Below are 27,860 nucleotides of genomic sequence, written 5' to 3'. Positions count from 1 at the left end.
GACGCTGAAGTCACTTTCGTGGGGCGCGTTGTCAGGGCGCGCGGGGAAAGCGGAGGGTAAATATTTGGGGCTGTAACCCAGACTCCGGCGACTCCGCGTCACTGCGGTTCCGCGGCGGGCGCGTGGCGAGGGAGGTGCCTGGGGGACCGGGGCGTCCCGGCGCGGCGGCGGAGACTGACCTGCCAGCCCGGCTCCCGCGGCCCCGCCCCGCTCCGCCCCCGCCCGCGGCTATAAGACCTCGGGCGGGCGGGTGGCGGCCGCCGGGGAAAGAGCGGGCGTGCGGACCGTACAGGCAGAGAGCGCGGCCCGGCAAGGGGACAGGCAGAGCCATAGCGCCGCCGGAAGATTGGAAAGGCGGCCTCAGCGCGAGCATCTGCACGGTCCCTGCGCCCAGACTTAGCAGGAGCCCTCAACGCGCGCCGGGCAGAGCTCGCCCATGAAGCCGCCCGCCACGCAGGGCAGCCCCGCGGCTGCCGCGGCCGCAGGTGAGTGGGGGTCCCCTTAAAGCTCGGGCTTTGCAGGTGGGGGGCGGAAGACGAGGACCTCGCGTCGTTCCTTTACACCCCTCCCCCAACCTCACCGGCGGGACTCTGGCCCTGGGGCGGGTCCAGCCTCCCTCCCCATGCGGGGCTGGGGATCCGAGCCCGACACGTCACGGGCGCATCCTGACTCAGTGATCCCACCGCCACCGGGTTCACACGCGCCCCCAGGGGAGCGAGCGCTGGGACAGGTCCCCGACCGCGCGTGGGAGAGTTCTGTTGTATCTATTAGCTGCGTGATCTTTGGGCTGCAACTTCCCCCGGCTGAGGCTCAGTTTCTTCGTCTCTAAAATGGGCTCGATAGTAGAGCGCACTTCAGGGGGTGGTGGAAAGTATTAAGAGATGACAGCAAGGGGAGTGTCGGCGTGGCTGTCCCTGGGCAAGCGTGCAGTGAATGTTAATTAGCGCCCGTCGGGAACGGCGGCCGCCCCTGCAGGGCGGGGGATGGGACTGCCTCCCCGCCCCGCCCTCACCCGGCCCGCCGTCCCCTGCCCCTAGCCCCAGCCTTGGATTCGGCGGCCGCCGGGGACCTGACCGACGCGCTGTGCGAGTTTGATGCGGTGCTGGCCGACTTCGCGTCGCCCTTCCACGAGCGCCACTTCCACTACGAGGAGCATCTGGAGCGCATGAAGCGGCGCAGCAGCGCCAGCGTTAGCGACAGCAGCGGCTTCAGCGACTCCGAGAGTAAGTGGGGCCCCGCGGGGGAAGGTGCGGAAGCCATGGGGATCCCCGTACCCGGCCCACCGTGGAGCACCCTGGGCTCGGGGCTCAGTTTGCTTGCTGGAAACCGAGGGCTCGGGCCCGGCCGAGTTAGCTCTAAAGCGCAGCACCTCTCTAGGACCCCGGAGAGCAGTATCCAGGGCTGCAGGCCCCGCGGGGACGAGACCCCTGAGGGTGGTCACAGGAAGGCTCTTGGAAGGCCGGCCGATCTGCCTGCCGCCTGCAGGTGTCAGGAGGCAGGAGGGTCTAAGAAACTTGCCGAACTGAGCCACGCAGGACCCCTGGGACCCCAGCCAGGCCTTCCCAGGGCATCCTCTCCTCCTCCTCCCCTTTCCCCTTCTTGCCCCTCTCAGCTGTAACTTCAGAGGAGGTGGAGCAATCGCCCCAGGAATGGGGTCAGGGGAGACATGGGAAGGCACAAGATAGAAATATTTGTGAAACCAGGAAAGCTTTCACAAGCTGCCGTTTTGGGGATTTTTGAAACGACTTCTTGCACCTTCTTAACGGCGCTGTGCTCCCAAACTTGTTGCTGCACTGCCTGCAGTTTTGAAAGAATCTCTGGCACTGCTGAGTTCAAGTATTTAGGAAGTGTCCCTCATCCTTCAGGCGGGTCCATCATGTGGACTGCTGGACCATGGCGGCTGGGCCAGAGTGCAGATGGGCCCAGAGCTGCGTCTTGGTGACTTCTCCTAGAGGAAACTCCGCCAGGGTCTCTCTGTCCTAAATAACCTCATTAAGAATAGAGAACACATTTTCCAGGAGCTCAAATGTCCTGTAAGGATTATGGATACCTGTTTAGGTGACAAACAGCAAATGCGGTGACTTTTCAATGTTATGTGACAGCTGGTTTTCTAAACCTAGATTATTTATTTTTTTTTCAAAGTGAATTTTAAACCCTTCTGGATTGTTCTTTGATACTTCACTCCCTAAATGAGTTACAAGCATGAATGTCACTCTCTTTTGCTGCCTTGACTCTGGGGAGTGAAAGCAATGACCTTTCCTTTTGATTCTCTTCTTTTGAAATCTGAAGCTCCCTCTTGTTACAGGGCAAAGATACAGCCCTAGACTTACACATGAGCTGTCCTCCTGAAAAGGATTTAAAGGTCACTTACCACCCAGTTCAGGGTTTGAGTTGGAAACTTGGGTTTCAGCTTGACTTTTCGTGGCAGCCCTGCCCAAGGGTTAGACCTAATTGCAGCTTTTGAGGTGAAAGGGAATGGGATTGTAGCCTGTTAATTTTCTGTTTTGTAGTTTTGGACTTTGTTGCTAATGACCAGACTGCTCATTTCCAATTTCAAAGAGAAGTCTAAAAATTTTGAAATTTGTCTCCCTTTCTGTTGCCAAACTTAAATATGTCTCCTTCTACTTGGGCGTGAGGCAAGCTATTCATCAAGCACAAATTCTCTCCCCCGTGGGAAAGAAGGCTGGCACGGACTGTCCAGCATGGCTCTCTTGCAAAGAACAGCTCCTTTCTAAACCACAGCTGCATTTGGCTGGACTACGGGCTGAGCTCGCCCATTCATGGGTGATTGCAACTCCCTCTGGATAGGATTTCAGCTCTGGGATCTGTTTTCAGAGGCCTCAAAGAAAAGGCACTCGAAACACATTTTAAACAGTTTTGCGGGGGAGATATTTGGAACAGTCTGTAGTTTTTCTTCAGGTATGTGGGTGGACTTTGCTTTCTGCTTTGGTTGTTAACTGTTAAACTACCCCTTAGTTTGGTGGTTTAGAGGAGTAATCGGGAGGGTATAAAGAAGACTCAGATGACATTAGACTTGGCTATAAATGTGTAGTTTGTCCCCCACCAGACTGGCTAGAAATAATCTTGGCAGAAGCAGTGTGCGTCTAAACAGTAATTTCTTAAGGACGCATAATATGTGTATCTTAATTGCTGCCAAGAACGGATCGCAGACATTTGTTATACTCATTTGTCTGTTTAATGCTCTTCTGGAAGAGAAACATTTGAGAGAGGTAGACCCTCCTGAAATTCAGCCCAGTGAGAGGGAGACGCAGCAGGATGATGATGTCAAGAGAAGCCCTCTGTTGCCAAGTCCCCACAGTGGTTACTCTTAGTATATATTCACTTTTACTCTTAGTGATTTCTTTGCTGTGCGTTAAATGTGTTACCTCAGATGATCTCCATTGCATTCCAGTAAGGTGGGCACCACTGTCTACATTTTTCTGATGAAGTGGTGGAACCACTTGGGCTCTCTCTCTCCAAGGCCTTGCTCTGTCACTGTGGATGGTTGGCTGGTAAGAGAACCAGGTCCTCTAGGACAGACCTGAAGCCCCAGTGGACTGGGATCACGTGGCTCTTTATCCCTGCTGGTTGTGTTTGAAAGTGTCTCATCAAGGCAGTGGTCACGTGGCTGGGTCAGTGGCGCCCAGGTTGAGCTCTGTCAGGGCCCTGCATGAGGAGTGGGCTTCAGTTTCTGTAGCTGTAACATCAAAAGGATGCTATTTCGTGATGCTGTCTGAAACATCCGTAAGCTCATGATGAGGAAGAAAATATTTGCTGTTTGATGCTTGTAAGAAAACAATAAAATGCACATACGATGCTATGTCACACAGATCGGACGCATTTGAGTCCGTGTCTTGCATGAAGATGTTATGTATGGAGCTCTAAACCTTTGGTACCTTGGTAAAATAGGCATTCCTTCTTCCCCCAGAGCAGGAAGTTACTTAGGACAGAAGGACAGATATTTAATAAGGAAATACTCCTTCTTGTTCCCACTTGAAGAGAGTCTTCCTGAGACATGAAAAGAACCAAAGTAACAGTGGCAAGATAACTACACGTTATGATGAAAATAGTTCCTTTTGTTCCTTTCTCTACTCTTGAGTTCCAACAGGTAACACCAGGCACTTTAGTGAGAACAGTTTCAACTTCAGCAGTAAAAGGGCAGTGTAGTTAGGAGCTGGGCCACTGAGGGTCCCTCCTTGGAGCTCCTTCAGGAATTGTGAACCTCTTTGGATTGAACTGATTTTGAAAAACATGTTGTTTTATCTAAAACTAAATTTTATCATATACTAAATTTTAACCAGTGTGTTAATTTATCTTTCCACTGCTTGAATTTATAACAAGTTTTTGGTATTAACTGGAACTTTAAAAGGTGATGTGAGCTTCTATCTTTGATGGATTGGAGCCTCACATTCCTTTTTCCTTTGAAGGGGGAAGTGTTTTGCTACTTTACAGAAAAGGTCTGATGTCTGATCTGTTTGCTGGGGCTATTATGATATTGTAGGGCCATTGCTGGGAATGAGGACTTGGCTTCTTGAGTGTGTGCAAGACCTAGAAGGTCTAGGGGGAGAATATAACTCAGTGGCAGAGCACATGCTTAGCATGCATGAGGTCCTGGGTTCAATCCCCAGTATCTCCATTAAAAAAAAAGTTGGAGGACCTAGAACATGTGTATATCTTTGTCTTGACTATTCTAGCTTGGCCCTGGGAGAGGGGACCTTACAGATCCTGGGGGGGCAAGCATGACAGGTAGCATGTTGGCTGTTCTAGCAGAAGCCACTGAGACCAGAACCTGAGCTTGTTCAAGCTATGAGAGCAGGAGGAGTCAGGAGCCCTCAGGTTGTCCCGGGATGGTGTTAGGAATTCCAGGCAGGTGACGGGTGTCACTGGTGAACACCTGGAGTGGTATCTAGAGGCCCTGAGCAATCCCAGAAGGGAATGCGGGGCAATAGTTGTAAAACTGAGAAATGTTTGCTTATTGCTTATTTGAGAAGATTCAGCCCTTACCCTGACCCCATCCCTGTACCATTCCCTGTGGCAAAAGAGAAACAGGTCCAAGGCTGCTTCTTAGTTAATTACTATGGTTTGCTGGCCCGAAACGTGTGGGATTGTTCTATATTTACAGGAGCCCTGGCAAAGGGTTACTGTCTGTGGTTTTACTTCCCTCTGGAGTAGCACGTGCTGGTGCTGACCCCAAATTACCTTTCTCCCCGCCCCCAAACGAAAAAAGCATGTCTACCTTTTAAACAAGCCTCTGTCTTTTTGCAGCTGAGTTTCCCAAGCTCTGTGGGTGCTTCTACAGTTAGATGTTTGCATATTTAATAGGCTTATGGTTCTTTGACGGTGTTTTAGAAAACTTGGTCCCTGAATTTGAGGTTCCTGGCTTCAGTGCACTCAGCTGACTTACCAATGATGTTTCTTTCTAATGGGGCTTTAGAGCGGGTAGGAGTAGCCGTTGTAAGGCCCTAAAATATCTAGTCCTGCCACCTGCTAAGGTTCCCCCAAATCAGCACTGTTTTGTGTCCCTTGAGCTCCTATTAATAGCAGCACCTGATACTGGGCGGGGCAGTGATGCATTAACATGCTATCAGCCAGTGACACATTGCTGTCACTTATCAGACTAACTGGCTGTTATTTTGCAAGAAATAGAGTTCCAGGGGAGTGAAAAGAACAAGGAGTAGCCGGCTCTGCTTGCCCTTTTAATTTACGCCTAGCGGGGAAGCTTGTTTGTTGTTAAGTCCATGGCATGAAATTTTATTGGATAAAAGGTGAAGAGTGATCTGGACCCGAGGGACTTCTGTGCTGGAGGTTCCTTCTAGGGCACCTCTGAAGATAAATTTCCTCTTCAGAATTTTGATGCTATCTGAAGAAGAGGAGAAAGCCTGGGTCTAGAATCTTGTCCTGTTATTCTAAGCGGTGGCCTTTCTTCTCCTGAGCATGTCATCCTCCATTTTGTTGGGAAAAAAGAATAATATCATAAAAACCACAGGTATCACATGGAGCGCCCGGGAGACTTGTTCCCCTTTTGCAAAAGCAGAAACCAAGGCTCAGAGATGAAGTGACTTGCACAGGGTCACACAGCTGTCACATGGCTTCAGTGCCACATGTCTCTATGGTGGCAGCTTCTGTGGGGCTCTTGAGGTTGTCCTGGTCATACTGTGTGTGTGGGTGTGTTTCACCCACGCCAAGGGATGAGTACATATGTACATAAAATTGCTGGAGAGTTGGAGCAGAACAGAGATGAAATCCGAAGCCAGGGCGAGGGCCTGTGGTGGGACAGGTGGGGCGGAGTGAAGTGTGGCGGTGAAACTGGCTCTCAGGATGGATTGCTTCTGGGAGATAGAGACCAGGGGCGTGGCCGGTGGGATGTGGGCCAGCGAGTCCCGGGTTCAGCACTCTGGGCCACGGATGGGGGTAATGCTCTCGGGTGTCCTTCGGAGCCAGAGATAACGTTCCAGAGGTCTCGGCTCCTTCCTTATGGCTCACGAGTCTGGGCGCACGGCCTGCCTCCCCAGGGCCCTCTGTGGTTTCCCTGCCCCTCAGTCTTACCTCGTTTTCCACCCACAAGTCTCTCAGGTTCTGTTTATGGGGGTTCTCCTGCCTCGTGGGCACTGTGTATGCAAGGAAAGGCCTTGCCTTGAGAAAACCCAGGCCGCTCTAGAGGGAGCTCAGCTGACAAGCAAGCAGATGGGCTTCCCAAGTTGACTTCCACTGAGGTCAAGTGTCCTGAGAAATATTAACAGAGGTGCCACCAAAAGAGTGTCCCATGGCCAAGTAAACCAGGGAAGTGGGGCAAAGCTGGTTTCTCTATTACAAGACGTCTCAGGCATGTTAAGGTGGGGTTACATCAGAGGACTCTCCAGCGACCCCTGGTGTTTCTCAGAGTTTGTCGATCGCACAGTTCTTCTCAAAGGATCAGGATTCTGGGAAGTATATTTTTTAGGGAGGTGTTTCAGATCTCAGTGGGCGTTCATCGTCAGTGTCCTGAGAAATGATTGTGGTCCTTCTAGGTGACCTGGGCTGGACCTCTGCAGGAAGAGTAGATTTTGACAGTTGGGCATGGTTGTAAAACTGGATGAGATGGTGTGTCAGCCAGGATGGCACTGGGACCAGCTGGTCAGGAGGGGCTGGGAGGAAAGGTGAGGAGCCGGAGAATGCGGGGGTGTCTTTAGGGATGAAGATGAATTCTCTTGGGACCAGAAACCTCCACTTCTGAAAGCCCTTTTATTCTGGGCATGTTGTTTGTAACTTAGTCCTGTTCATTTTGCATTAAGGGGACCAAAGAAAGATGATTTTGCCTCCTTCTGAGATGGAGGTGAGTGGATAAAACTGAGAATATTAAGGAAGATGGGGAGGCTGGCCAGGCCCTGAAGATTCAGCTGCCCTCGCTCACCTGAACTGCCTTTCCAGAGCTCACCTCTGCTACAACCGTGGCTGGCTTTGTGTTTTGTTTTCACCAGGAAGGCTGCTCCTTTGTGACCTCAGAGGCCACATCCTGCTTCCGCCGCCTGCTCTGCCTTTGAGCCTTTTGAGTTGGTGCAGCTCAGCCAGCAGCTCCTTTCTGTGTCACAGCCACACAGCTGGGTTGGCCATGGTTGGGTTTCCTCCCCCGTGGCAGGCCTTAGAACAATAGGACCTGAGAACTTCAGAGCTGGAAGGGACTTTGAGGATGATTTAGTTCACCTTCCCATTTTATGGATGGGTAAGCTGAGGCCAAGAGCTACTATCTTGCTCACCAGCACTTGAATGAATACTTAGTAGCTGAACTGTTTTCCCTGACTCCCAGCTCAGCCCTGCTTCTAGGACCTTGCCTGGCTGTTGCTCTGATTTTGGGGGGTTTGACAATGGAGCCACCAAATTACTCAAAGTAACTGTAATAGACAACTTCCGGGAGAAGAAATCTTTATCTCTGACTCTGTAGCTTACCCCCAGAATGCAGGCTTTCAGGAAAACCATGACAAAGACTCACGAACAAGCAGGGAGATTATTAAGTCATGGGATCTAACCTTGTCTTTGTATTTTAAGGGATTCAGAGGCAGAAGGGACATTTTTCAGGAAAGATGGTTCCTTACACCCCAAACCCCATGCCAACCCCTCCCCCACTCCGACCCCTATCCACCAGGCTCTGGCTTAGCTGTCAGACACCTGGGCAGTGGGCACTGGTGTGTCACCAGGGAAGCTGGTCTGGTCGTGATGATTCTCTCGCTCCCTTCTTTTTTAGGGAAGCAAGGGCCTTTGGGGTGCCTGATTGGAGACACACGCTCACATACATACACAGGCACGCTCTCCTGCCTCAAATCATGTTGGGGCATAAATATAAAATCTGGAAATCAACCCGTTTTCTTTATCACTTTGCTCCATTTGGAGATAAACCGTTGGTTATCAATAGACTGTAAGACCGAACACCATTTCTAGTGAGTTCTGTTTTCTTTCTTAAAAGGTGCTGATTCGCTTTATAGGAACAGCTTCAGCTTCAGTGATGAAAAACTGAACTCTCCAACAGACAGCACTCCCTCTCTGCTCTCTCCCACCGTCCCTCCCCGGAAAGGTGAGTTCATTACTTGGAATGTGACTTCTTCTGCTTCCTTACTCCCTCCCTCTCCTCAGTCTCTTCCCTCTTCCCCTTCCTCTTTAAACAATCTTTCCCAAAGGGTAAAAACAAACAGAGAAGACTAGTTTCTTAGTACAGTCCGGAGTGGAGTGGATTTTTGTTATTTCTCAGGTTTTTGATCAGTGCGAAAGTGAAATCTGATCGCTGGGGGCCAGGAAACCAAATTCACAGGGAGGAAGACAATGTGCAGACTCCGGACCCTGCTTTCTCTCCTGTGCTGTCATCAAGGCTGTGCCAAATGACAGTGCCCTCCCAGACTCATTGGTTCTAGAATGTAAAACTCAGCAGTTAGCCTTTGCAGAAAGTTGGGTTCTTTTTGTTGCATTAACTCTTTAACTAATGCTTTCTGATGACCAATATGGCAATGAAATGGAGTCATCATTGTGAAACAAGAGATGATCTAACATCATTGAAAATAGCAGCTCCGGCCTGCCTTTACTGTGATATTAATAGACCTCAAGAGTTTTTAAAGATGCATGAGCAAGTTCTTATATTTTGGAACTAGGGAAGTGTCTCCAGCCAGAGAGCTGAATGTTCTGTTATACTGGACAAGCGCCCTTTTAAAAACAAAAGGAGTTTTTTTTTTTTTTTCCCCTTAGGAAACTTTATACTTGCTGAAAATAGTTGCAGAAAGCAATAAAAGTGGAACCCAGTTCAAAAGAAATATGAAGATTCCATCATTTTCTCACTCTGGCATTAGGGCAGAATCCTCCCCCTTTTTTCAAAAGAGACATTTAAAAATTTTCCTCTCAATATAGCAGTGTTAGCAGTCACTGAGGACTTTGCCATGGTCCAGCCCTCCATCTGTAATGGGGCTATTGAATTGAGAGAGACAAAACAGTCTAGAAAGTGGCTTAAAATGTGCCCAGATTTGCTACCTGATCCTCAAGAGGTAGGAATTAAAGAGAAGAGAAAAAAAGCTTTAGTGGCAAACTGACTTTAAAATCTAAGAACAGTGAGCTATTTGTAGCCAGCCAAGGTTAATTAACAAAAATATGCAGTAATGCATTCTGAGAGGGCATGTGTGACAAACTCTAGAGAAAAAAAGTGAAGATATACAGAAAGAAGTACACATCTCAAGATACAGAGCGAACAAAATCACGATGATTTACTACCCTGTGCTGGCATCTGGGTGGGATGAGGCCGTCCTGACCCAGAAACCTCCTGTCGTCTTCCGCGTGCCATCTTGATGAGGAACAGTGATGCTTAGTTCATTCCATACTGGAGGGATCACGAAGGTGGAGTATTTATTGCCCTAGAGTGACAGCTGAAACAAGATTGTATCAGAGGGGAAGTTTCGCGGGATTTACAGAATCTGGGTGTCCATACGGTGCGGTGCTTGCTGAAGACATTTGACTGATAACTCTGATCCAACATGACCAAAAAATTAAAACTTTTAATCTTCCTTCCATGAAGGGAGAGACTTCTTCCAGGTTGCTGGGGTAGCTGTGGGGTGTGGGGCGTGATGAGCTGCAAACACCAGAAAGAAACATTTATGCTAAGCTTCAGTGTAAGTTTCTGAGTTGACTATAAGTAGACCTTGGAGTGGCCACTTAGGTTTGGTACAGGGCACTCTTTCTTAAAGTCTCTGAAGACAGAGAGATGCAAACTGGGGCCACATAATCCTGGAAAAGTCAGAATCTTCAGCTGTCTCTGATATGGAAACTGAACCCCAACCCTTGTTTTTTTCAGCCAAACTGGGAGACACGAAGGAGCTCGAAGACTTTATTGCTGATCTTGACAGAACATTAGCAAGTGAGTACATGCCTGGGATTTAAAAAAAAAAAAAAATTAAACAGAAAAACAACTGGCCGCTCTGATAAAGTCCTGTAATGTTTACCAGCTTGCCTGGGGCAGGAACTTACATCATGAGGCTTCTTTAGGGTCAGAAACAGGGCCCTAGTGGCTCAGAAAGAAATTCTGGGGATCGGCTTGCGTTGAAGGAGACTGCGTGCCTTGCCAATCATGAGAACTGGCCACCAGCAAACAATGGCATGTTGTTTGAGAAATGGAGAGAAAAGTAGTAGTTAGAGCAAGACTGGAGCCTTACCAGCCTGGTGGCCTGCCAGGCTTTTTTAGAGAAGAACTCATCAGCTTCTTGACCACCAAGCATTATGCTGACAAGTCAGAGGTTCCATCCCAGGGGCCAGGGAAAATTTCACAGGTTAGATCCGGTGGTTTGGTGAGGTCTGACTTGTAGAGGGTTGGGTCCCCAAGGAGAGAATTGGCTTGGGGAGATGCTGTAACTAAAGACCCACACCAGTTACTGAAAGACTTGGATTAAGTTCACAGTGCCTTGTTTCTTGTTTGGCAATTACACTAACGCCCCCCGCCATGTTCTGTGACCCAAAAATTGGGGAACTGAAGTGATTAGATCATAACTGCCATGGCGGTGCCTAAAAGAAGGGACCCTGAGAATCAATCCACACACTCTGTTTCTGAAGGACGGGATTGCGAAAGCCACAAGGACCCGGTAGAGCTTCCAGGATAAAAGTTTCAGCAACTCTACCCTTGGGGGAGCCTTGTTTAGTTACAGAGCAGCCTTGGAGAATTTCATTCCAGCCCCGTAATTTTTCAATGAAAGCGTTGGTTTTCTGTAAGAAGTATTTTATGCTATACTCTGTTAAACAGCTGGGTAGAATCTGAAAAAAAAAAGAAAAAAAAAAGATCCAAAACTGGTTATTTAGAAAGAACTCTGTTCTTAAACACTGTTTCAGGCAGACCTAACTATTAAGTGGAAAGTTCTTGCATATTCTCTGTTTACTTGAAGATTTTATTACCCATTTTCTTATGTGCTGTACGGTCCTACATCAGAAGACCAAGGCCTGTTTTGACAGAGATGGTTGTAATTGCAACACAACTTGTGTCAGACCCATGTGACGTGCCCGTCTACTTCATGGAAATTGCAGCTGGCTGCCCAGTCATACCAGTTAATCAGACGTGTATTACGTGGGAAGCCTGCCATTAAGTTTGGTGCTTTGATGCCTGTCTGAGAGGTGTGATCTGGGTAAGCACAGGAATTGTAAACTTTTGTGAGTAGATCACCTTTTCTGTCTCTCATTACAGGTATGTGAAATAAGATGTTCTGGGTCCTTTCATCATAAGGGAGAAGCTTCAGAGATCTCTGAGGACCTGATACAATCAGCTACAGAATTTGCTGCTGGAGGGGACAGAGATGCGGCTCACCTACCCCCAGGCCATTCTCAGGCTTAAACACCTTTGGGCTCATCTCTGGGCAAGTTAGAAACTGCCTTTGTTTACCTGCTTGCAGCGTATTAGAACAGACGATTCCTGCTAATATTGTATTTTCTCTTAAAACAGCTTTTCTGTAATTTAAAATGCTTTTATGAAAATATTTGTAATTAATTATATATAGTTGGAAACAGTAATATGCTTTTCCCATTTTAATATATTTTTGTATGCAAATAAAGTTTGAACTGGAGTCTGTCTTTTGTGAGTTTTCCTTTTTCCTCTTTGTTTCTTTCAATATATTTTCCATTCAAATAGTATTCAAGTGGAAATAACATGCTTCTTGACCTCTTATAAGGACCTTGAGTGCTGCTGCATCGCACCAGGCAAAAGGATGGTAAATGTTAAGTGTTACTTTGAAGCTCATTTAGGGCCTTAAAGGGAAATGCTGGCGTATGACTGATGGGAAATTCTGGTTTGAGGATTGTGGTTTTGATGGAAGTTGAGTTCCTCTTCTATCTCTGTTCTCTTAGCATCTTTTTTAGGTATCATGGGCTCTTTGCTTCAATTAAGGGAAATACTTAGGTGACTCAGAATCCAGGGAAAGTTGGGGCAGCTGGAGGACTTAAACATGATGGTGCTAAGATCTGTGTGCTGAGGAAGGTTTGATGGCACTGGCCGGGATGCTAGTGTTCTGGTGGCTTCAGTGGAGCCAGAAGGTCCAGAGGCAAGGTCTCCCATAGGTGGGCTTCACTTGTAGAAGCCAATGACCCCACCCCCTACCTCCACCATCTACCTTTTGTGGAGGATGTGGAGAGGCATAGAAACAGGAAAGTCCATAATTTTCTTTTCTTTTTTAAAATTTCTTTCTATTCTTTTTTTTTTTAACTTTCATTTAAAAAATTTTATTACTTTGTTGGTGTTGTTTGTGGTTTTTTGGAGGTGGGGGTAATTAGGTTTGTTTGTTAGTTTATTATTTTTTAATGGAGGTACTGGGGACTGAACCCATGACCTCATGCATGCTAAGCACTGAGCCCTACCACTGAACTGTCCCCTCTCCTCTTCTTTGTAATTTTCTTATCTATACTTTTCTATCCTTGAAACCTCTGAAATAGCCAGGCACTACTTTGATAGTCAGAATCAAGTCATACAAAAACTCTAATCCTTGTGTTTCTGTAGAACACAAAGTTAAAACATATCTACTCAGGATTTTAAGTATATCTTGAAAAGCTACCAACTAATTTGATCTGTTTTTTAGGGTGTTGGGAAACTAAACTGGCTTTTTTAAAAAAAAAAAAGTGTTTTTCTTTTCCCCAAGTTTCTGGGAAAGCTTTTGGGTTGAACCCAAATATTTTCCTTATTTCTTTATTGAGATGTAATTCACATACCCAAACATTCATCCTTCTAAAGTGTACAATTCAGTGGGGTCTGTAGTATGTATATTTCAAAGAGTTGTATGACCATCACTAATTCTCCGACTATGGATTTGTCTATTTTGGATATTTCATGTAAATGGAATCATACCATGTGTGGTCTTTTATGTCTGGCTTCTTTTTTTCAAGGTTCATCCATGTAGGGTTTTTTTTTTTCATTGGGACACTGGTGGCTGTTCATTGTCACTATAATTTTTATTACTAGTCTCTTCAGGAATTGGGGTTCTGCCTGCATCTGGCAGCTCTTTCTTTATGGTCTCCTGGAACCTGGACTCCCAAAGTCAGATGTGCAGGGTATGTAGCTTTGTGGCCTGATGTGAGGATAAGGTCAGTGGTTTGGGGACAAGAAGTAGATTCTTTGAGAAAAATATTGAGGGGAGGGTAGTTTGTGCTCTAACCTCTGTTGGATGAGTAACCAGGGACCAGCAGGCTGTGGGCTGAGTCACAGCTTGGGGTTCAGGGAACTTTGAAAACAGTGTTTTCGGCGTTTCCCAAGATGCATTTCAAGGACCACATTCCTGAGATGTTTTGAGGAAAAGGAATTAAGGTTGTATGTACTTTAAAAGTGATGCATGTACCTCAGAGATTTATTACACACCTTAGTACATAAATTACTTAGGGTTCAGTCTAAGTTGATGGATCAGAGAACCCCAAATATAGTGGTTTAAACAAGATGGAAATTTCTTTCTTGCTAACAGCCCAGAGGTGAACAGTACAGGGCTGAGTGAATGGCTCTCTGGTCCAAAGTGGCTGCTCCTGCTCTTGTCATCGCATTTACATTCCAGCCAGCACAAAGGAGAAAAGGCAAGTTAAGCACAGGCTTCTTTCTCTCAATGATAGGAGAAGAGGGGCCACAAATCACTTCTGCTCATGTTCTCTTGTCCAGATCTTAGTCTGTTGGCCATTCTCAGCTGCAAGGGAGGCTGGGGAAAAAAGCCTCTTGCTGGGCAGATAAGTGCTCAGCTAAAAATTGAGAGTTCTATTACTAATGAAAGACAAAGAAAATTAGAATTGGAGGACAGCTAGTCATCTCTGCCACAGAATGTTGAAGGCTTTGAGAAATCCTGCAGCCAAAAAATCTGTTTTGTCTTTTTCTTGAAAAGCTATCAATAATCCACAACATATTAGTGTTCCTTGGAATGCACCTTAACAAATGCCATTGTAGGTAATCTCGCTCCAGCGAGGTCCATTGATTTCCACCTCCTGCAAGACCTGACTGCCCACAGCACAGCTTTGCAAACCGCTTGATTGTCCCGTGTAGCATGTCAGACAGTGGGCTTTTCTGGGACAGAACAAGACCAGATTTCTGAGCATGTGGAGCTGGTCAGATGTGACTAGCATGTTGTTGAGTCTGAGAATTTTCTGTTCTAACTTCGGGGAGGGATAGCTAAAATAAAACAAAACAAAAAAATATGAGACACACCCAAAGGGAGAGGACTAAGTGTCTGCTCAAATATTCACACACCAGCCAGCCTCTGGGATGGGACAGAGACACCGATGGCACGTCTTCTTGGGGAATTAGAGCTGAGGCCAGCTGTATAGCACTTCTGCCCCACGTGTGAGAAGGCACATCTGAGCTGAGAGGCAGCAGGTGGTGATGGGTGGTCTACTGACAGCCTCCAGAACCAGTTGATGTTGGGGCCCCCCAGGAGGTTCCTCCACAGAATTATCCCCCTGGGGTGGGAGGGGTGGGGAAAGGGGCTTTCAAACTCGACCAGGTTAAAATTCCACCTTCACTCTGTATCTGGATGATTTCAGGCACAGATGTTCTGTTTCCTCATTTAAAAAACGGATACATGAGTCCTTATCTCCTGGGGTCGTTGTGAGGACCAGATGTAAAAGTTGTAAAGCCTTGAGCACTCTTCCTCCCCCTCCTCTTCCTCACAAGACAAGGACGTGGGGCTCCTGTACCCAAGTCAAACTTAAGCATGGGGGGAGGGGATAGCTCAGTGGTAGAGTGCATGCTTAGCATGCATAAGGTCCTGGGTTCAATCCCCAGTACCTCCTGCAAAAATAAAAAATAAGTCAATAAACCTAATTACTCCCCCCAAAAAAACAAAAACAAAAAAACCCCAAAATGTATATATAAAAATTAAAACATCACCTACAGTGGTCACAGAGGCAGCTCCAACCCCATTGTTCCTCGTCTGATAGAAGAAAGCCAGCAAATCTGGTCTGAAGGGCCCAGGGGGAGCGAGGCAGGGACAGAACCCAGGACAAAGGGTCAGGGGATGGGCTTCAAGCCTCAGCCCCGCCAGTGACGGATCCTGGCCCCTCCCTGGGGCTCAGCTTCCTCCAGGTTAAACACAGGCGGGATGAAACGTCTGCAAGTCTCTGGCTCCTACAGCTGAGTGGGCTTGGGTCCCTCCCTCAGACTTACAGCTCTTCTCTGAAGCAGATGGGATATTTTTGGCTTTTTCAGTATGCATTTCTTCCACACCCTAATCCCAAATGTTTTCCTGTGCTAATTTATTTGGCTAAGAAGGTCTGTGGTGAGAGACACCAAACAGGAAATGGCTGTCAGAGCTGCTGTCTGCAACTTGTTTTTTTTTAAGGCTTTCTCCTGCCCAGTTCACCTTCCCTGAGTCGCTCGGTATTGACTTAAGGGCCAGGGTAAGTGGAAGGGGAAAGGGAAAGGGAAATATATTTTTAGAAGGGAACATTTTCTTTCAAGTTCAAAGTTCACTGAAGGGCAAGGATTATGCACAATGGCAGGATTAGGTGGCCCCTTGCCACCACAGGGCCTTTGCACACACAGTTCCCTCGGCCTGGAAAGCCCAGTCTTCTCTATTTTTCTAGGTAATTCGGCTTCCTTAGCATCAAACAACTGAAAAATTGATCAAGGGCCACGATTGGTGCTGGGGGCTCATAACAGTGCTTTCCCCAGCTGCTTGTAGTTCATTGGGAGAGATAGGGTCTCTGAAGACTGAGAGACCTTTGAAGACAAAAGGAATGAATCTCGAATGATGGAACTTCAGTCACCATGACTGGCAGTAGGGGAAAGAGGAAGACTTCCCAGTCCCTCCAGGGAGACAGCTGATGCGAGGCTGACCCTGATCCTGACACGATATTTACCTTTTCTGAGAACTCAAGGGTTCTAAAGTCAGTGACATTTTCTGAGACCGACTGTGCATAAAGCATGGCGTCAGCGCACCGTGTGTTTGAGTGTGTGTATGCGTGCCTGTGTGTGCGTATATATGTGTGTCATGAATCAGTCAGAAGGAGGGAGACAAAGACATGGCCCTGGCTTAGAAGACCCGTAGGAGATGGCAGGGCCCTCAGAGGGTCTGGGGTTGAGCGGCCCACCAGCTTAGCCTGCTGGTAAGAGCTTGGTCTGACTCCCCGGGCTGGACTGGCCCTTCCTCCACTGGACTTGTCCTTGCTTGTCAACATTTCAAAACAAGATTACCTTTGTAATTGAATTTTCATGCATCACAACGGAAGGGCCCAACCCCATGTGCTCCCAGGAGGCGTGTGACCCATGGTCCTAGGCTCAGGGACAAAGCCTGTCCTGAACCAGAAGAGTCAGGGTTTGGATGTGGATCTTAAGCCAAAGGAAGCCCTCGCCCAGCCAAGAACAGGTCTGGGAGGGGCAGGACCACGTCGTGACCTCTCCCTTGTCAAGGGGACTAGAGGGTAAGCCTGGAGCTGCAGGAAGGAGCCCTGAGAGGGGGGTGGGGAGCAGCAAAGTCACCCTGCCTTCTGGAAGGAATTCTGAGTGAGGGGCCTGGCTGCTTAGGGAAATGGGAGTGTGGCATCTGTTCCTGAGATAACTGGGGTAGCCACAGAGGAACTGGGGAACCAGGACGAATCCTGCAGTGAAGTTTTTGGTGGGTGAGCAGACTCAAAGGAGAGGAAACTTACAAGTAAGTTCAGGGTCATTCCGGAAGGAGGGTTGGCAGTATGTCTTCCAAACAGAAGGCGGGCTGGTGTCAGATGCCCTGTCCCATCCCTGCCCGGGACAGGCTGTGTTTCCTTTGGGCTGATACACAAAAAGCTCATCTAGTCAAATTGCCTCATTTTAGACACAAGAAAGCTGATGCTGGAGTTAAGTGACCAAACATTGTGTCCTTGACAAAGAAGTTTTAGGAAGGTGAAATCAGAGACTTGAATGTAACCAGGGGGAAAATGAGCTCCCCAAAGCCAAAGTATAATTAACTAATATAATCTCAAGTGATAGAGGACTGATGGAGAGATTAGCTGCATCCAAAAAGACATTCACTTATCAACTGCTCGTGTGCAGATACGAGAAGTAGCATAAAGCCGGCAGGCAAGGGAGCCGCAGAGAACACAGACCGAAGAAAACACTTGGGAGAGAGGTCACTGTGATCTGAGGCAGCCCGCTGCACTTGGAGCTGGTCCCCAGAGAGGTCATGGAACCGGCTAGGGCCCTGACTCCGTGGGTCCCAGGACACAGGACAAAACAAAATCTGGATCCTTTTCTAATTTCTTAATCTCATTTGAGAAAGTGAAGAGATTGCTTCTCCTTGGCAGGCTGCTGAATGCAGTGTTTCAGACTGCACACACCTGTTTTTAATCCGTGATCTGAGATAGCAAAGTAACATGTTTTCCGTTGTGCGAATTCTGCCTTTTCAATCCAGCCACATCCTGAGGTCCAGAATTCTTTTCACGTCGTATTAAATCCTGTTTTTTAAAGGCAAAACTGTTCCCCTTGCCCCACCCAGGAAGAAAAAGAGACAGCTGCACTAACATTATCTGAAAGGTCAGATTAGCATTTTCCCCTGATCATGAAGGCTCTGCGCTAGACAACCACTGCTTTGTCTCTTAAGATGATGGGCATCCGGCCCGTGTTCCTTTGCTTGGAGCTGAGATGTTTGTTTTCTGAGGCTGCATGATCTAAGAGAGATGTAGGGAACATGGAAACGGTCTGAGGGGAGATAGAGGGGTTGGAAAATACAAGGGCTGGGGTCCCATGATCCTGCTTCCCTTAAAGACTGAAAGGCAACTGGATGCTGTCACCTCTTTCCATATCACCAGGGATGGACAGGAGATGCTGGGCTAAGTTAGACACACCAAACTGGTAGTGAGTGTGCAGGATGGCTGGGGTTGGGGGTCACCTGAGGCTCTTCCATTTTTAAAGGATAGATTGTCATTCATCAGAAAGGGTGTAGGGAGGACCCCTTGTGAAGGAGGAAGGTGGGTCCTTGACCTTGTAAGGCTTTTCCCGACTGTGGCTGGTCCTCCCAGTTCTCCAGTCCTCCCTGCAGGCCTCCAGAGCAGTTCTACTTTAGGAAACTGAATTCCACTTGCCCGGCTGGGCTGTACACAGAGTTTGGAGGGCAAGAAGAAAGTGAGGACCAGGTCCAGGCACCGCCTGATGTCACCATTTCAGCTGCATCTCATCTGTGCTGTGGAATGAGGGGACTGTCACAGGAACTGCACACTTTCCAGTGCACAGTGGCCTCCGAGGTCACTCTGGGGTTTCCAAAGGCAAAGACATCCTGTCCTGAGATTTAAATAGACAAGTCTAGCATTTAAGGGGTGTAAAGTAATCTTCAAAGAGGGCTTCATAAAGTAGGATGTTTATGTGAATGAAATACTTATTGAATCCTGGCCAGAGCTTAAGGACATGCTCTGAAAGGTGTCCTCGTGGCAGGAATTCAATGCCAGTTGTTACAGCACCGTGTGCAAGGCATTTGATGCAGGTACTCTCATCACATTTTCAGGGCAGCCCCACAAGACAGGCATCATCATCCCTGGTCTGCGGACGAGGGACTGAGGCTTCGGTCCTGGCAGCATTGAGCAGTGGAGCTGGACCTCATCTAGGCTCACCTTGGTTGAGCTCATGCTCTTCCTGTCACACCAGCTGTCCCCCCAGGAAAGATCTGGGTGAGTTGGCCTCCTGCCCCTCAAAGCTCAGAGGTTGGGCTCCTTGGGACTTTGCTCAGGCAGAGATTTCAGACCCAGTGTGCGCACTGACCTTCCAGCTGATGCCTGACAATCTCAGAACCAGTGTCAGTGTTGCCATGGTTACCATGTGACTTCCAGAGAAGGGGCGGACGAGCAAAGCTCCAGGGCTCCCCTTGCTTCCCAGGCCAGGCCCAGGGAATATGTGGGAAAGAGAAGACACAGGAATTACCCGGAGAAGTATGTAGAACCAGCTTTTTCAGGAGCCAGCAATGCAGACAGCCAGTCTGGCAGCCACCCATCTTAGTCCCCGGGACAGCCAGTTTTACTGGGGATGAAATTAATGCCAACTGAAAACCATGGCAGCCTCACTTGCCTTCCCATGGCCTTTTGTATCTCTAGCACAGCACCTGTTTCACACTCGGCTTCGGCCATCACCAGGTGTGCACAACCCGTCTCCTCCACTAGCCCACGAGCTGTGTGAAGGTGTGGGTGGTGTCCCCCAGCCAGGTCCCCAGGTGCTGATCTGTGCCTGGTATGTGGTTGACCAAGGCTTGGATGAATTGAGTTGGAAGGAGCTCATGGCAGAAGCAGCTAAGAGATACTTCTTGGTCCTTCTTGGTGTGACCTGCAGTTAGAACATGGCATTAATAGCTCCCAATTTTTAAACTAGTTTAGGATAGCAGGAATACAGCTGAATTATGCAAGCTGGGAGAACTGATTCAAAGCCTGCCTTTGCTGCCACGTGGATGAACTTTGGGCAAGTTATTTAATCCATTTGGGTTTCTGGCATAAAACGTGTGTCCTAAATAAGCGGAGGCTTGTGAAGAGAAAGAAGTGAGGTCACACAGGTGAAAACATTTGTAAATGGAAACTACAAGGCAAATCATTTTTTGTGCTATTGAAAAAATATAATGAATAAGTCCAGTTATTGTAGCAGGCCTAGGGGTTGTTTTGTTTTGTTTTGTTTTGTTTTGTTTTTTGGTTGGTGTGATCTTTTTTTTCCTTCTAACTTTATTTTTCAATTTTTTTTTATTCTTATTTTTAATTGATGTGTAGTCAGTTTACAATGTTAGTTTCAGGTATACAGCAAAGCAATTCAGTTATACATATACATATATATATATATATATGTATTTTTTTTTCAGATTCTTTTCCATTATAGGTTGGTGTAATCTTAAACACACACACACATACACACACTATTCTGCAATCAGCATTCAAATCAAAGTATGGAACATTTTTAGCAGCCCAGGAGTCTCTCTTGGGGCCCTTCATACCAACAAATTTCCAAAGTTTTTTTTTTTTTTAAAGCTGTTAGGGGTCCTTTTTATTTTTATTTTTTCTTTCATTCTCTGTCTCTCTCTCTCTTTTTTTTTTTTTTTTTCCCATTGACAGAGGTACTGGGGATTGAACCCAGGCCCTTGTGCATGCCAAGCTTGCTCTCTACCACTGAGCTATACCCACCCCCTGATCCAAAGGTTTTGATTGAACTTTCCCGTTCTCTAGTCTAGGGTTTTTTTTCTCTGAAAAGGCTTCTTGTTTGGTCCATCTCTGTAATCCCCGTTCCTTTTCCCTTGCCTTCTTCATTCTGCTTGCGCACTGAGTTTTCCCACCCAGGGAAAGTTACCCCATGACCTGGTGGATGCAAGGCCAGCCTGGGGGCCCACAGACGGTGGAGTCCACCCAGACCAGAAGCTGTCCCTCTTGGAAGCTTCCTGTGACGTCTCCTCACCCTCCAGGCTGGTGCACACACATCCCTCCATCAGCGCAGGTCCATGAACTCACGCCCATCTGCCTCAGTCATTCTCTTGCCAGCCTATGAACATAGACTACTTTCCTATCCATTCTGTATCCCTTGGTCCCTGGCACACTGTAGGTATTTGTGAAACCCAGAGTCATAGAGTTTGGTGTAGGGCAGGGCCACAAATTTGGCTGGTGTTGAATTTGTTGCCTGCATCACTTACTAATTCTCCAAACATCACTTCAATGGGAGACATTCCAAGGATATGCAAATATCCTATGCATATCTCCAATATGGGCATTTATTTATTAAGACTTTAAAAGAAAAATGACCAGATTGTCAACCAGAAAGCCAGCAGCCAGCGTTGCCCATACCAGGTTGGCAGAGGTGAGAACCTCAGGAACTTGCTGCATGGTTTGGTACTGAAAAGACCAACTCCCTGGAGGTGAATTTCGGTGCCAGCAGCATGAGCGGCACGAGCTACCCTCGTGTATGGAGTGGGATGAAGCAGGCTCGGTACTTCCTGGCTCTGTGCATGTTTTGCTGGCGCAGCTTAGGAGACAAGGTTTTACCGGGAGAGCTGTAGTTTCTGCACTTTCTCCATTTTTTCCTGTCCTTTGACTCAGTGTTAACGCACCTGGCGGGTGTTAACTCCAGGGCCTTAGTTCAGCTCCTTGTTAGGATTCCCTGGGATTGCCAGTCTCCATGCTCTGTTCTCCATCCTCTTCAATCCATGGTCAACATAACCATCAGCGTCCCATCTGACCACATCACCACCACCTGCTTAAAACCCTTCCGTGCTTTCTTAAGGATAAATTTTTAAAATAATAGCTTTATTGAGATATAATTCACATACTACAGAGGTCACCATTTTAAAGCACGCAATTCTGTCGTCTTTAGTGTAGTCACAGATTATGCAACCAGCACCACTGGTTGCCAGACAATTGCCATCTCCCCCCAAAAAATCCTGTACCCATTAGTACTCTCTCCCCGTTGCCCGTTCTTTCCAATCCCTGGAAACCACTAGTGTACTTATGTCTCCTTGGATTTGTCTCTTCTGCACATTTCATATAAATGGAATCATACAGTGCATCATCTTTTGCGTCTGGCTTCTTTCATTTAGCGTGTTTTCAAGATTCATCCAAATTGTAGGCTGAATCAGTACCTCATTCTTTCTATGGCTGAATACTCTTTCATTGTATCGATTTACCACATTTTGTTTGCCCATTCATTTATTGATGGACATTTTGGTTTTCTCTACTCCCTAGCTATTACGAATATTTTATGTGGACATAATTGTTTTGGTGTGTGTGGTATACCTAAGAGTGTAATTTCTGAGTTGTGTGGTATTTAAGGATGTATTTCTACTCCTTAGCCTGAGGCCAGTGCCCTGCCCATTCTGGACCCTGTCCCCAGGCTCATGCCGTGCCCTGGCCCAGACCCCACTCGTCTGTCTTGCCAGAGTAGGCAAATGCAGCTCTCCGAACACACCACGCCCTGACACGTCCTGCCTTTTCACGCCCCATCCCTGCCTCAGCATGGCCTTTCTCTGACCTCTGCACCTGGATAACTCTTCTGAGGTTCAGTGCCAGCATCACTACCACTGGGGATTCTACAATGAACTCAGCAAATTCCTGCTCTTACAGAGCTCAGGTCAGAATGAGGGAAACCGGCAAAAAGAAAGATAACGATGTATGAACATGCATACATGTATGTAGCTAGCTATTTACCAAAAATTTATGCTTTTAGGAAATGCTGCTGTCCCAATAGGAATGAGGATTACATTTGCCTGCTTCCCTGGTACCCAGGAGTAGCCATGTGGTTAACTCTTGCAGTGGAATGGGAATAGGATGAGGTGGGTTGCTTCTGAGAGGGAGCTTTGAAGAAGTGGGTGGGTTTTCTCCATCGTCTCTTCCCTCTGCAGTCAGGGTGCAGGGGACTTTGGGGCCATAAGGGATGACAGGTCTGTAAGAAGGAAGGAGCCACTGAAATGGTCTCATTTTTCTTACATGAAGCATTAGTAGTTCCCATTTTACCCTCTTACTCCTAGTCCCACAAATGGTCTTTCTCTGAATCCACCCTTAAACAAAGTAGAGTAGAGAGTGAGGTTTATAAATAACCATAAGATAGTTTGATCATAGCAAGAACTCAAAAAATGCCTCCTTCCTTCCTTCCTTTCCTTCCTTCTTTCTCTCTCTCTCTCTCTGCTCCTCTCCCTCCGTCCCTCCCTCCCTTTCTTCTTTCTTTTTTTCTTTCTGCCTTTTAAATACCCATGATCTCTGCCACAGGGTAAACATGCCACACTTCTTTATTGAGCTGGATCAAGGGCACTAAGAAATATACTGAATTTACCAAAAGAAGGTACAATTTATTTTGAAAGTGGAGCTGTGATGACAAGTAGTATCTTAACCTGTCGCATGAGAAAGTTGGTCGATCCACCCAACGATGCAGAAGGAAAGAGCTGGTTTGTGCCACGTGGTGACGGCTAAGAGACACCAACAGGTGTTTCTGGCTGCTTGCTGGGTGATCATTGTTTCATGTTTAAGATCGCTGGCCACAGACACCTGCGTTTTTGCATGTGCTGCTCAGACCACAGAAATCCCCGTTATAATGTTTGTACCCAGGAATGGTTAACTCCGAATTGGCCCAAATGCTTTCCTTTTACCTCTGAGGTGGGAACCAGCCTTTCAAGCGTTTCAAATACTGTAGACCTGAGATTCTACGATGCAGGATTCCTGCTCCTCTGAGTTCAGCAGGATCGGGTATCTTCCCACTGAAAGTTTACATCTTCCACATTAAGTTATTATAGTGCACTTTATTGAGCATGGACTGTATGGCGGGTACTGGACTAAGCGTGCTCATATTTTATCTTGCCGTACCCACAGTAGTCCTAGGAAGCAGTTACTGTCATTGTCCGCATTTTACTCATGAGGAAAGTGAGGGGTTAAGTACTGTGCCTAAGGTCACATGGTAGGTAAGAGGAGAAGACAGCTGTCCGCTCAGGGCTATGTGACCCTAAAGTCAAGTGCTCTTAACAGCCACGTTTCAGAGCAGAGGCTAGAACTGCTGACTTTTGTGAGCAACGCAAGTATGATACTGGAATGCAAATTACTACTGTGGTGCATCTCTGAGCCCCAAGCTGTGTGGCTGGACAGTTTCAGGGCTTTTACTGAAGGTTCAGGTCAGCTTTGGAAGTGGGCTTGGAAAGAGGAAGGAGAAAAAGGGGGAGAAAGAGAGGGAGAGGGAAGGGGGAAGGACGGGGAGGGGAGGTGGGAAAAAAGGAGGAGAAAATTTCAGGCTGCATTAAGCATATTCTTTTTTTTTTTTTTAATTGAAGTATAGTCAGTTACAATGTGTCAATTTCTGGTGTACAGCACAATGTTTCAGTCATACATACACGTACAGATATTCATTTCATATTCCCTGTGACTTTTAAAAATGCATTTTACCTTGACCATTTTAGTGCCGTAACTTTATATCTTAAAGATTTTCTCATGTTGTTAAAGACTCTTGGTAAGCATCCGTTTCAGTGAAGGCTACTGCCTCATAGATGGTTATCCTGTTATTTTTGTTACCCATCCCCTGATGTTAGTAATTTAACTATTTCTAATTTTTCACAAGTGTAAACAATACAAAACATTTTTGTGCACATTTTCCTTAGCTTTTTATTGTCTTCTTACAATAGACTCCTAGAAGTGCAAAATGCATGTTTTTAAGACTCAGGGAATAATTTCTGAGGTGAATTGTACCAGTTTACACTCTTACCAGATGTGTGTGCGAGTCTCTACTTCACTTTTCCCTGAAACACTTTGAGGATAATTTTAAACACCTTTGTGGTTGAAGAGAATTTTTTAAAAAATGGTATTTTATCTTAATTTGTGTTTCTTTGAAGTTGGTGTCCCTACTCCATGCCTGCTCTGGGGTTGCTGAAGTGGCTGGAGAAACACATACCCCCTGGCTGGCTGGTTTCAGTTACCTCCATAACTCAAGCTGGCCCTTGGTTTGCCTGGTAATCTGACTCCATATTCCTCTCGCCTAAACTGCTATTTCACACCTTCTCCTCTTTCCTCCAATCACTTTCCCTTTCCTCCCTCTCTGCTGATGACTTTGCTCTGTACTCCACTGAGAAAATGAATAACATGCCCACATGCTTCCTCCACCATCCTGCTCGTATGGGTGTCCATTTACTCTGCCCTCCTTCCTGTAATTAGACCATTATCTGGCACCAGCCCCTCTGATGTTCAGTAGATCTAATCTTTTCTTGTCCACCTAAAGCACTTCACTAGGGGCGTTCTCTCCCCTCTCTCTGGCATTGTTCCGATTAACATACACAAACATGCTCTAAGGTCTCCTACCTTAAAAGCAAACACAACTGCCAGGAGAGGGTTTAGCTCAGTGGTAGAGTGTGTGCTTAGCATGCACAAGGTCCTGGGTTCAATCCCTAGTACCTCTGTTAAGATAAATAAGTAACTAAACAAACCTAATTACCTCCCCTCCAAACCAAAAACAAGCAAAAAACCCCAAAACAATAAATAAATAAATAAAATAGTTAAAACACAAACACAACCAAACCCCAAACCTTCATTGACTCTACATCTCCCTCCAGCCACTGCCTCTTTTCTCTGATTTAGAACAAAAGTCCTCAAAAGATTTGTCCCACTCACTGTCTCCACTTCTCCTCCTCCCATTCTCTTTTGGTCACAATTAAATCAGTCTTCACTCCTCTGCCAAAATAGCCATTGTCAAGGTCACCAACGACCCCCCTATTGCAATGGTCAATGCATCTTCTTGACCTCAGCGACATTTGACACAGCTGGTCATTCCTGAAGGCTTACCTCATCCTGGCTTCTGGAATGCTGCCGGTTCTCCCCCTGAGGGTTGCTCTTCCAGCATCTCTGCTGTTCTCTGTATCTCCTTGTCTGAAGGTTGGAGGCCCCATGGCTTAGCCCTTGGACTTCTCTTTATCCACTTTAATTTCCATTTGATCAACTCAGTCGCATGACTTTAAATGGCATTAATATGCAGATGACTCTAAGATTTCTATCTCTAGCCTGACCCTCTCCCTGAACTCCAGGCTCATACCCTTAACTGCCTGCTGGACTTCGCCAAGTGGCCATCTAATGTTATCTTAACATTAATCTGTCCAAACAAACTCCTGATTCCATCTTTATCTCAAATATGCATTCTTCCTAAGGCAAACTCCCTCCTCCTTGTTAAGGCCAAGAACTATGGAGTCAGCTTTGATTCTATGCTCTCTTTTACATTCCTGATCCAACCTTTCATGGGTTATGTTGATTCTATCTTCAAAATATACCGCATTCACCTCTCACTACCTCCATCACTTCCGCTCTGGTCCAAGCCAACATCTTTTCTCACCTGGATTATTGCAAAGCCTCCTAGTTCATCTCCAAACTTTCAGCCTTTCCCACTTTCCCTGTCTCCCAAATCTATTCTCCACCCAGAGTCCGAGTGATGCTTTTAAAGCCAAAGTCAGATCATGTCGCTCCTCTTGTCAACACCCATGGCTTCGCATCCTCTCCACATAAAGTCCAGGTCTTGGCTTGTGAGACCCACATGCTCCAGGCCCTGTTGTTCCCTGCCCTCATCTCCTCCCCCTGCACCCCGTGCTCCAGCCAATGGGCTTCCTTCTGTTCCTCAGATGTGCACAGCATGCTCCCACTTCGTTCCTTGGTCTCTAGTGTTCTTCCACATCTAGACCAACTGGGTGCACATGTTCTTATCAAGGGGACTGCAGGAGAGTCCTGCTGATTGGGGATATTTAGTAAGAACCCAGGGCTGCCCCGTGAGACAAAGACAGCTTTCAACACCTTCTCATTCCAGAGGGAGCAAAGTGAGTTTATGACAGGACCTGACAAGGAGGAACTTCTAATGTCCACTTCTCTTCCCTCCTCCCGTCTCCCCACCCATTGACCCAGGAGTGGTCAGAAACAATGGCTAGAAAGATGGTGAAGGATGAGTAGGAGGGGCAAAATTGGAAAAAAGATGAGGAAAAAAGATAAAGTAATCATATCTTCCTTCTATGCTCTAGGCTTTCTGCCTACAACAAGTCTGAGCTGGTGGGGAAATGTAGTCACTGGGCCTTTAGGTGAAGTTGGCCTTTTGACTACTATAAGATACTGGGCATTCTGATTTCCCATTGGAGGGCCAGAAAAATCCTGAGACCTGCCTGAGTTTTCATCCAGGGTAGCAGAAAAGCTAGCTTGACAGGATGGTGATAAAGGGAAGTTGGTGTATGATTTCGTTCCATGAGGATTGCTCACTCCATGTACAGATGTAAAACATTGGGCAAATGGTATTCCAGCCACAAACGTTATTTATCTTTCTTGTCTCTGCGAGAGGCTGATTTTTCAACCTGAGCCAAAATAAGCAGCTAAAGTGCTAGCATATTAAAAATAAAAACGTCAGCCATCCAGTTCGAGGTGAGTTTTAATTTTCTTTGCCTTTTGTTTTGGCTTGTAAGGTGGAGTCCGAAGCTGTCTAGTAACTCTGAGCTGGGGTTGAGTGCACCCAGGGACCTCTCTGAGGACTAGGCAGGAGAGAAGGAAGAACCAGGAAAAAAAGCAGAGGAGAGACCAACAAGGAGCAGATGGGAGCACGGGGAATAAAAGCTGAAAAACCAAACGCAGAAGGTGGAATTGTAACATGCGCTAGTATTGCCTCAGAAGGCGCCAATTAAAGTGTATACTTTACCTAGATTTATTCTGTGTGTGCATCATCTGGTTATTTATTTATTTACTTGAGATTTATATTCCTGTGGAAAAATACAGAGGGCGTTAGGCTAAGGTTTGGGTAGAGTGATTAGTCCTCTTAACAACTATGACTCAGGGAAAGGTCCTTTTGCTTGGAATTTGAGTGGGATTTTGCAAAGGAAGGAAAAGGAACCATCAGGAGGTTTTAGAACCTTCAGAGAAGGCAATTTCACAACAGTCTTCAGATGTGCCCATGTGAACACAAGATGACATCTTGTTCTTGGAAAGTAGGGGGGACGTGACTTTCA

At 46.9% G+C, this 27,860-nt stretch overlaps 1 protein-coding gene and 1 long non-coding RNA gene across 2 annotated transcripts; both read left to right on the top strand.

Moving 5' to 3' along the window:
• The first annotated feature begins 245 nt into the window (after positions 1-245).
• RGCC (regulator of cell cycle) lies at positions 246-12,050 on the top strand. The gene is made up of 5 exons (XM_074378252.1): positions 246-485; positions 1,038-1,223; positions 8,438-8,545; positions 10,301-10,363; positions 11,675-12,050. Exons 1-5 carry the CDS (start codon positions 437-439, stop codon positions 11,680-11,682), a joined length of 414 nt encoding a protein of 137 aa, XP_074234353.1. The 5' UTR covers positions 246-436; the 3' UTR covers positions 11,683-12,050.
• Positions 12,051-16,814: 4,764 nt separating this feature from the next.
• On the top strand, positions 16,815-27,527 carry LOC123613761 (uncharacterized). Its single transcript, XR_006721189.2, has 3 exons — positions 16,815-17,096; positions 18,918-19,080; positions 27,324-27,527. It is a non-coding gene; the product is annotated as an uncharacterized LOC123613761 (long non-coding RNA).
• The last annotated feature ends 333 nt before the right edge of the window (positions 27,528-27,860 follow it).

This window comes from Camelus bactrianus, chromosome 14, assembly GCF_048773025.1.
Source record: "Camelus bactrianus isolate YW-2024 breed Bactrian camel chromosome 14, ASM4877302v1, whole genome shotgun sequence".
NCBI lineage: Eukaryota > Metazoa > Chordata > Mammalia > Artiodactyla > Camelidae > Camelus > Camelus bactrianus.
The sequence above is the reverse complement of the archived record's forward strand: the minus strand, read 5'-3'. Positions and strand labels throughout refer to the sequence as shown.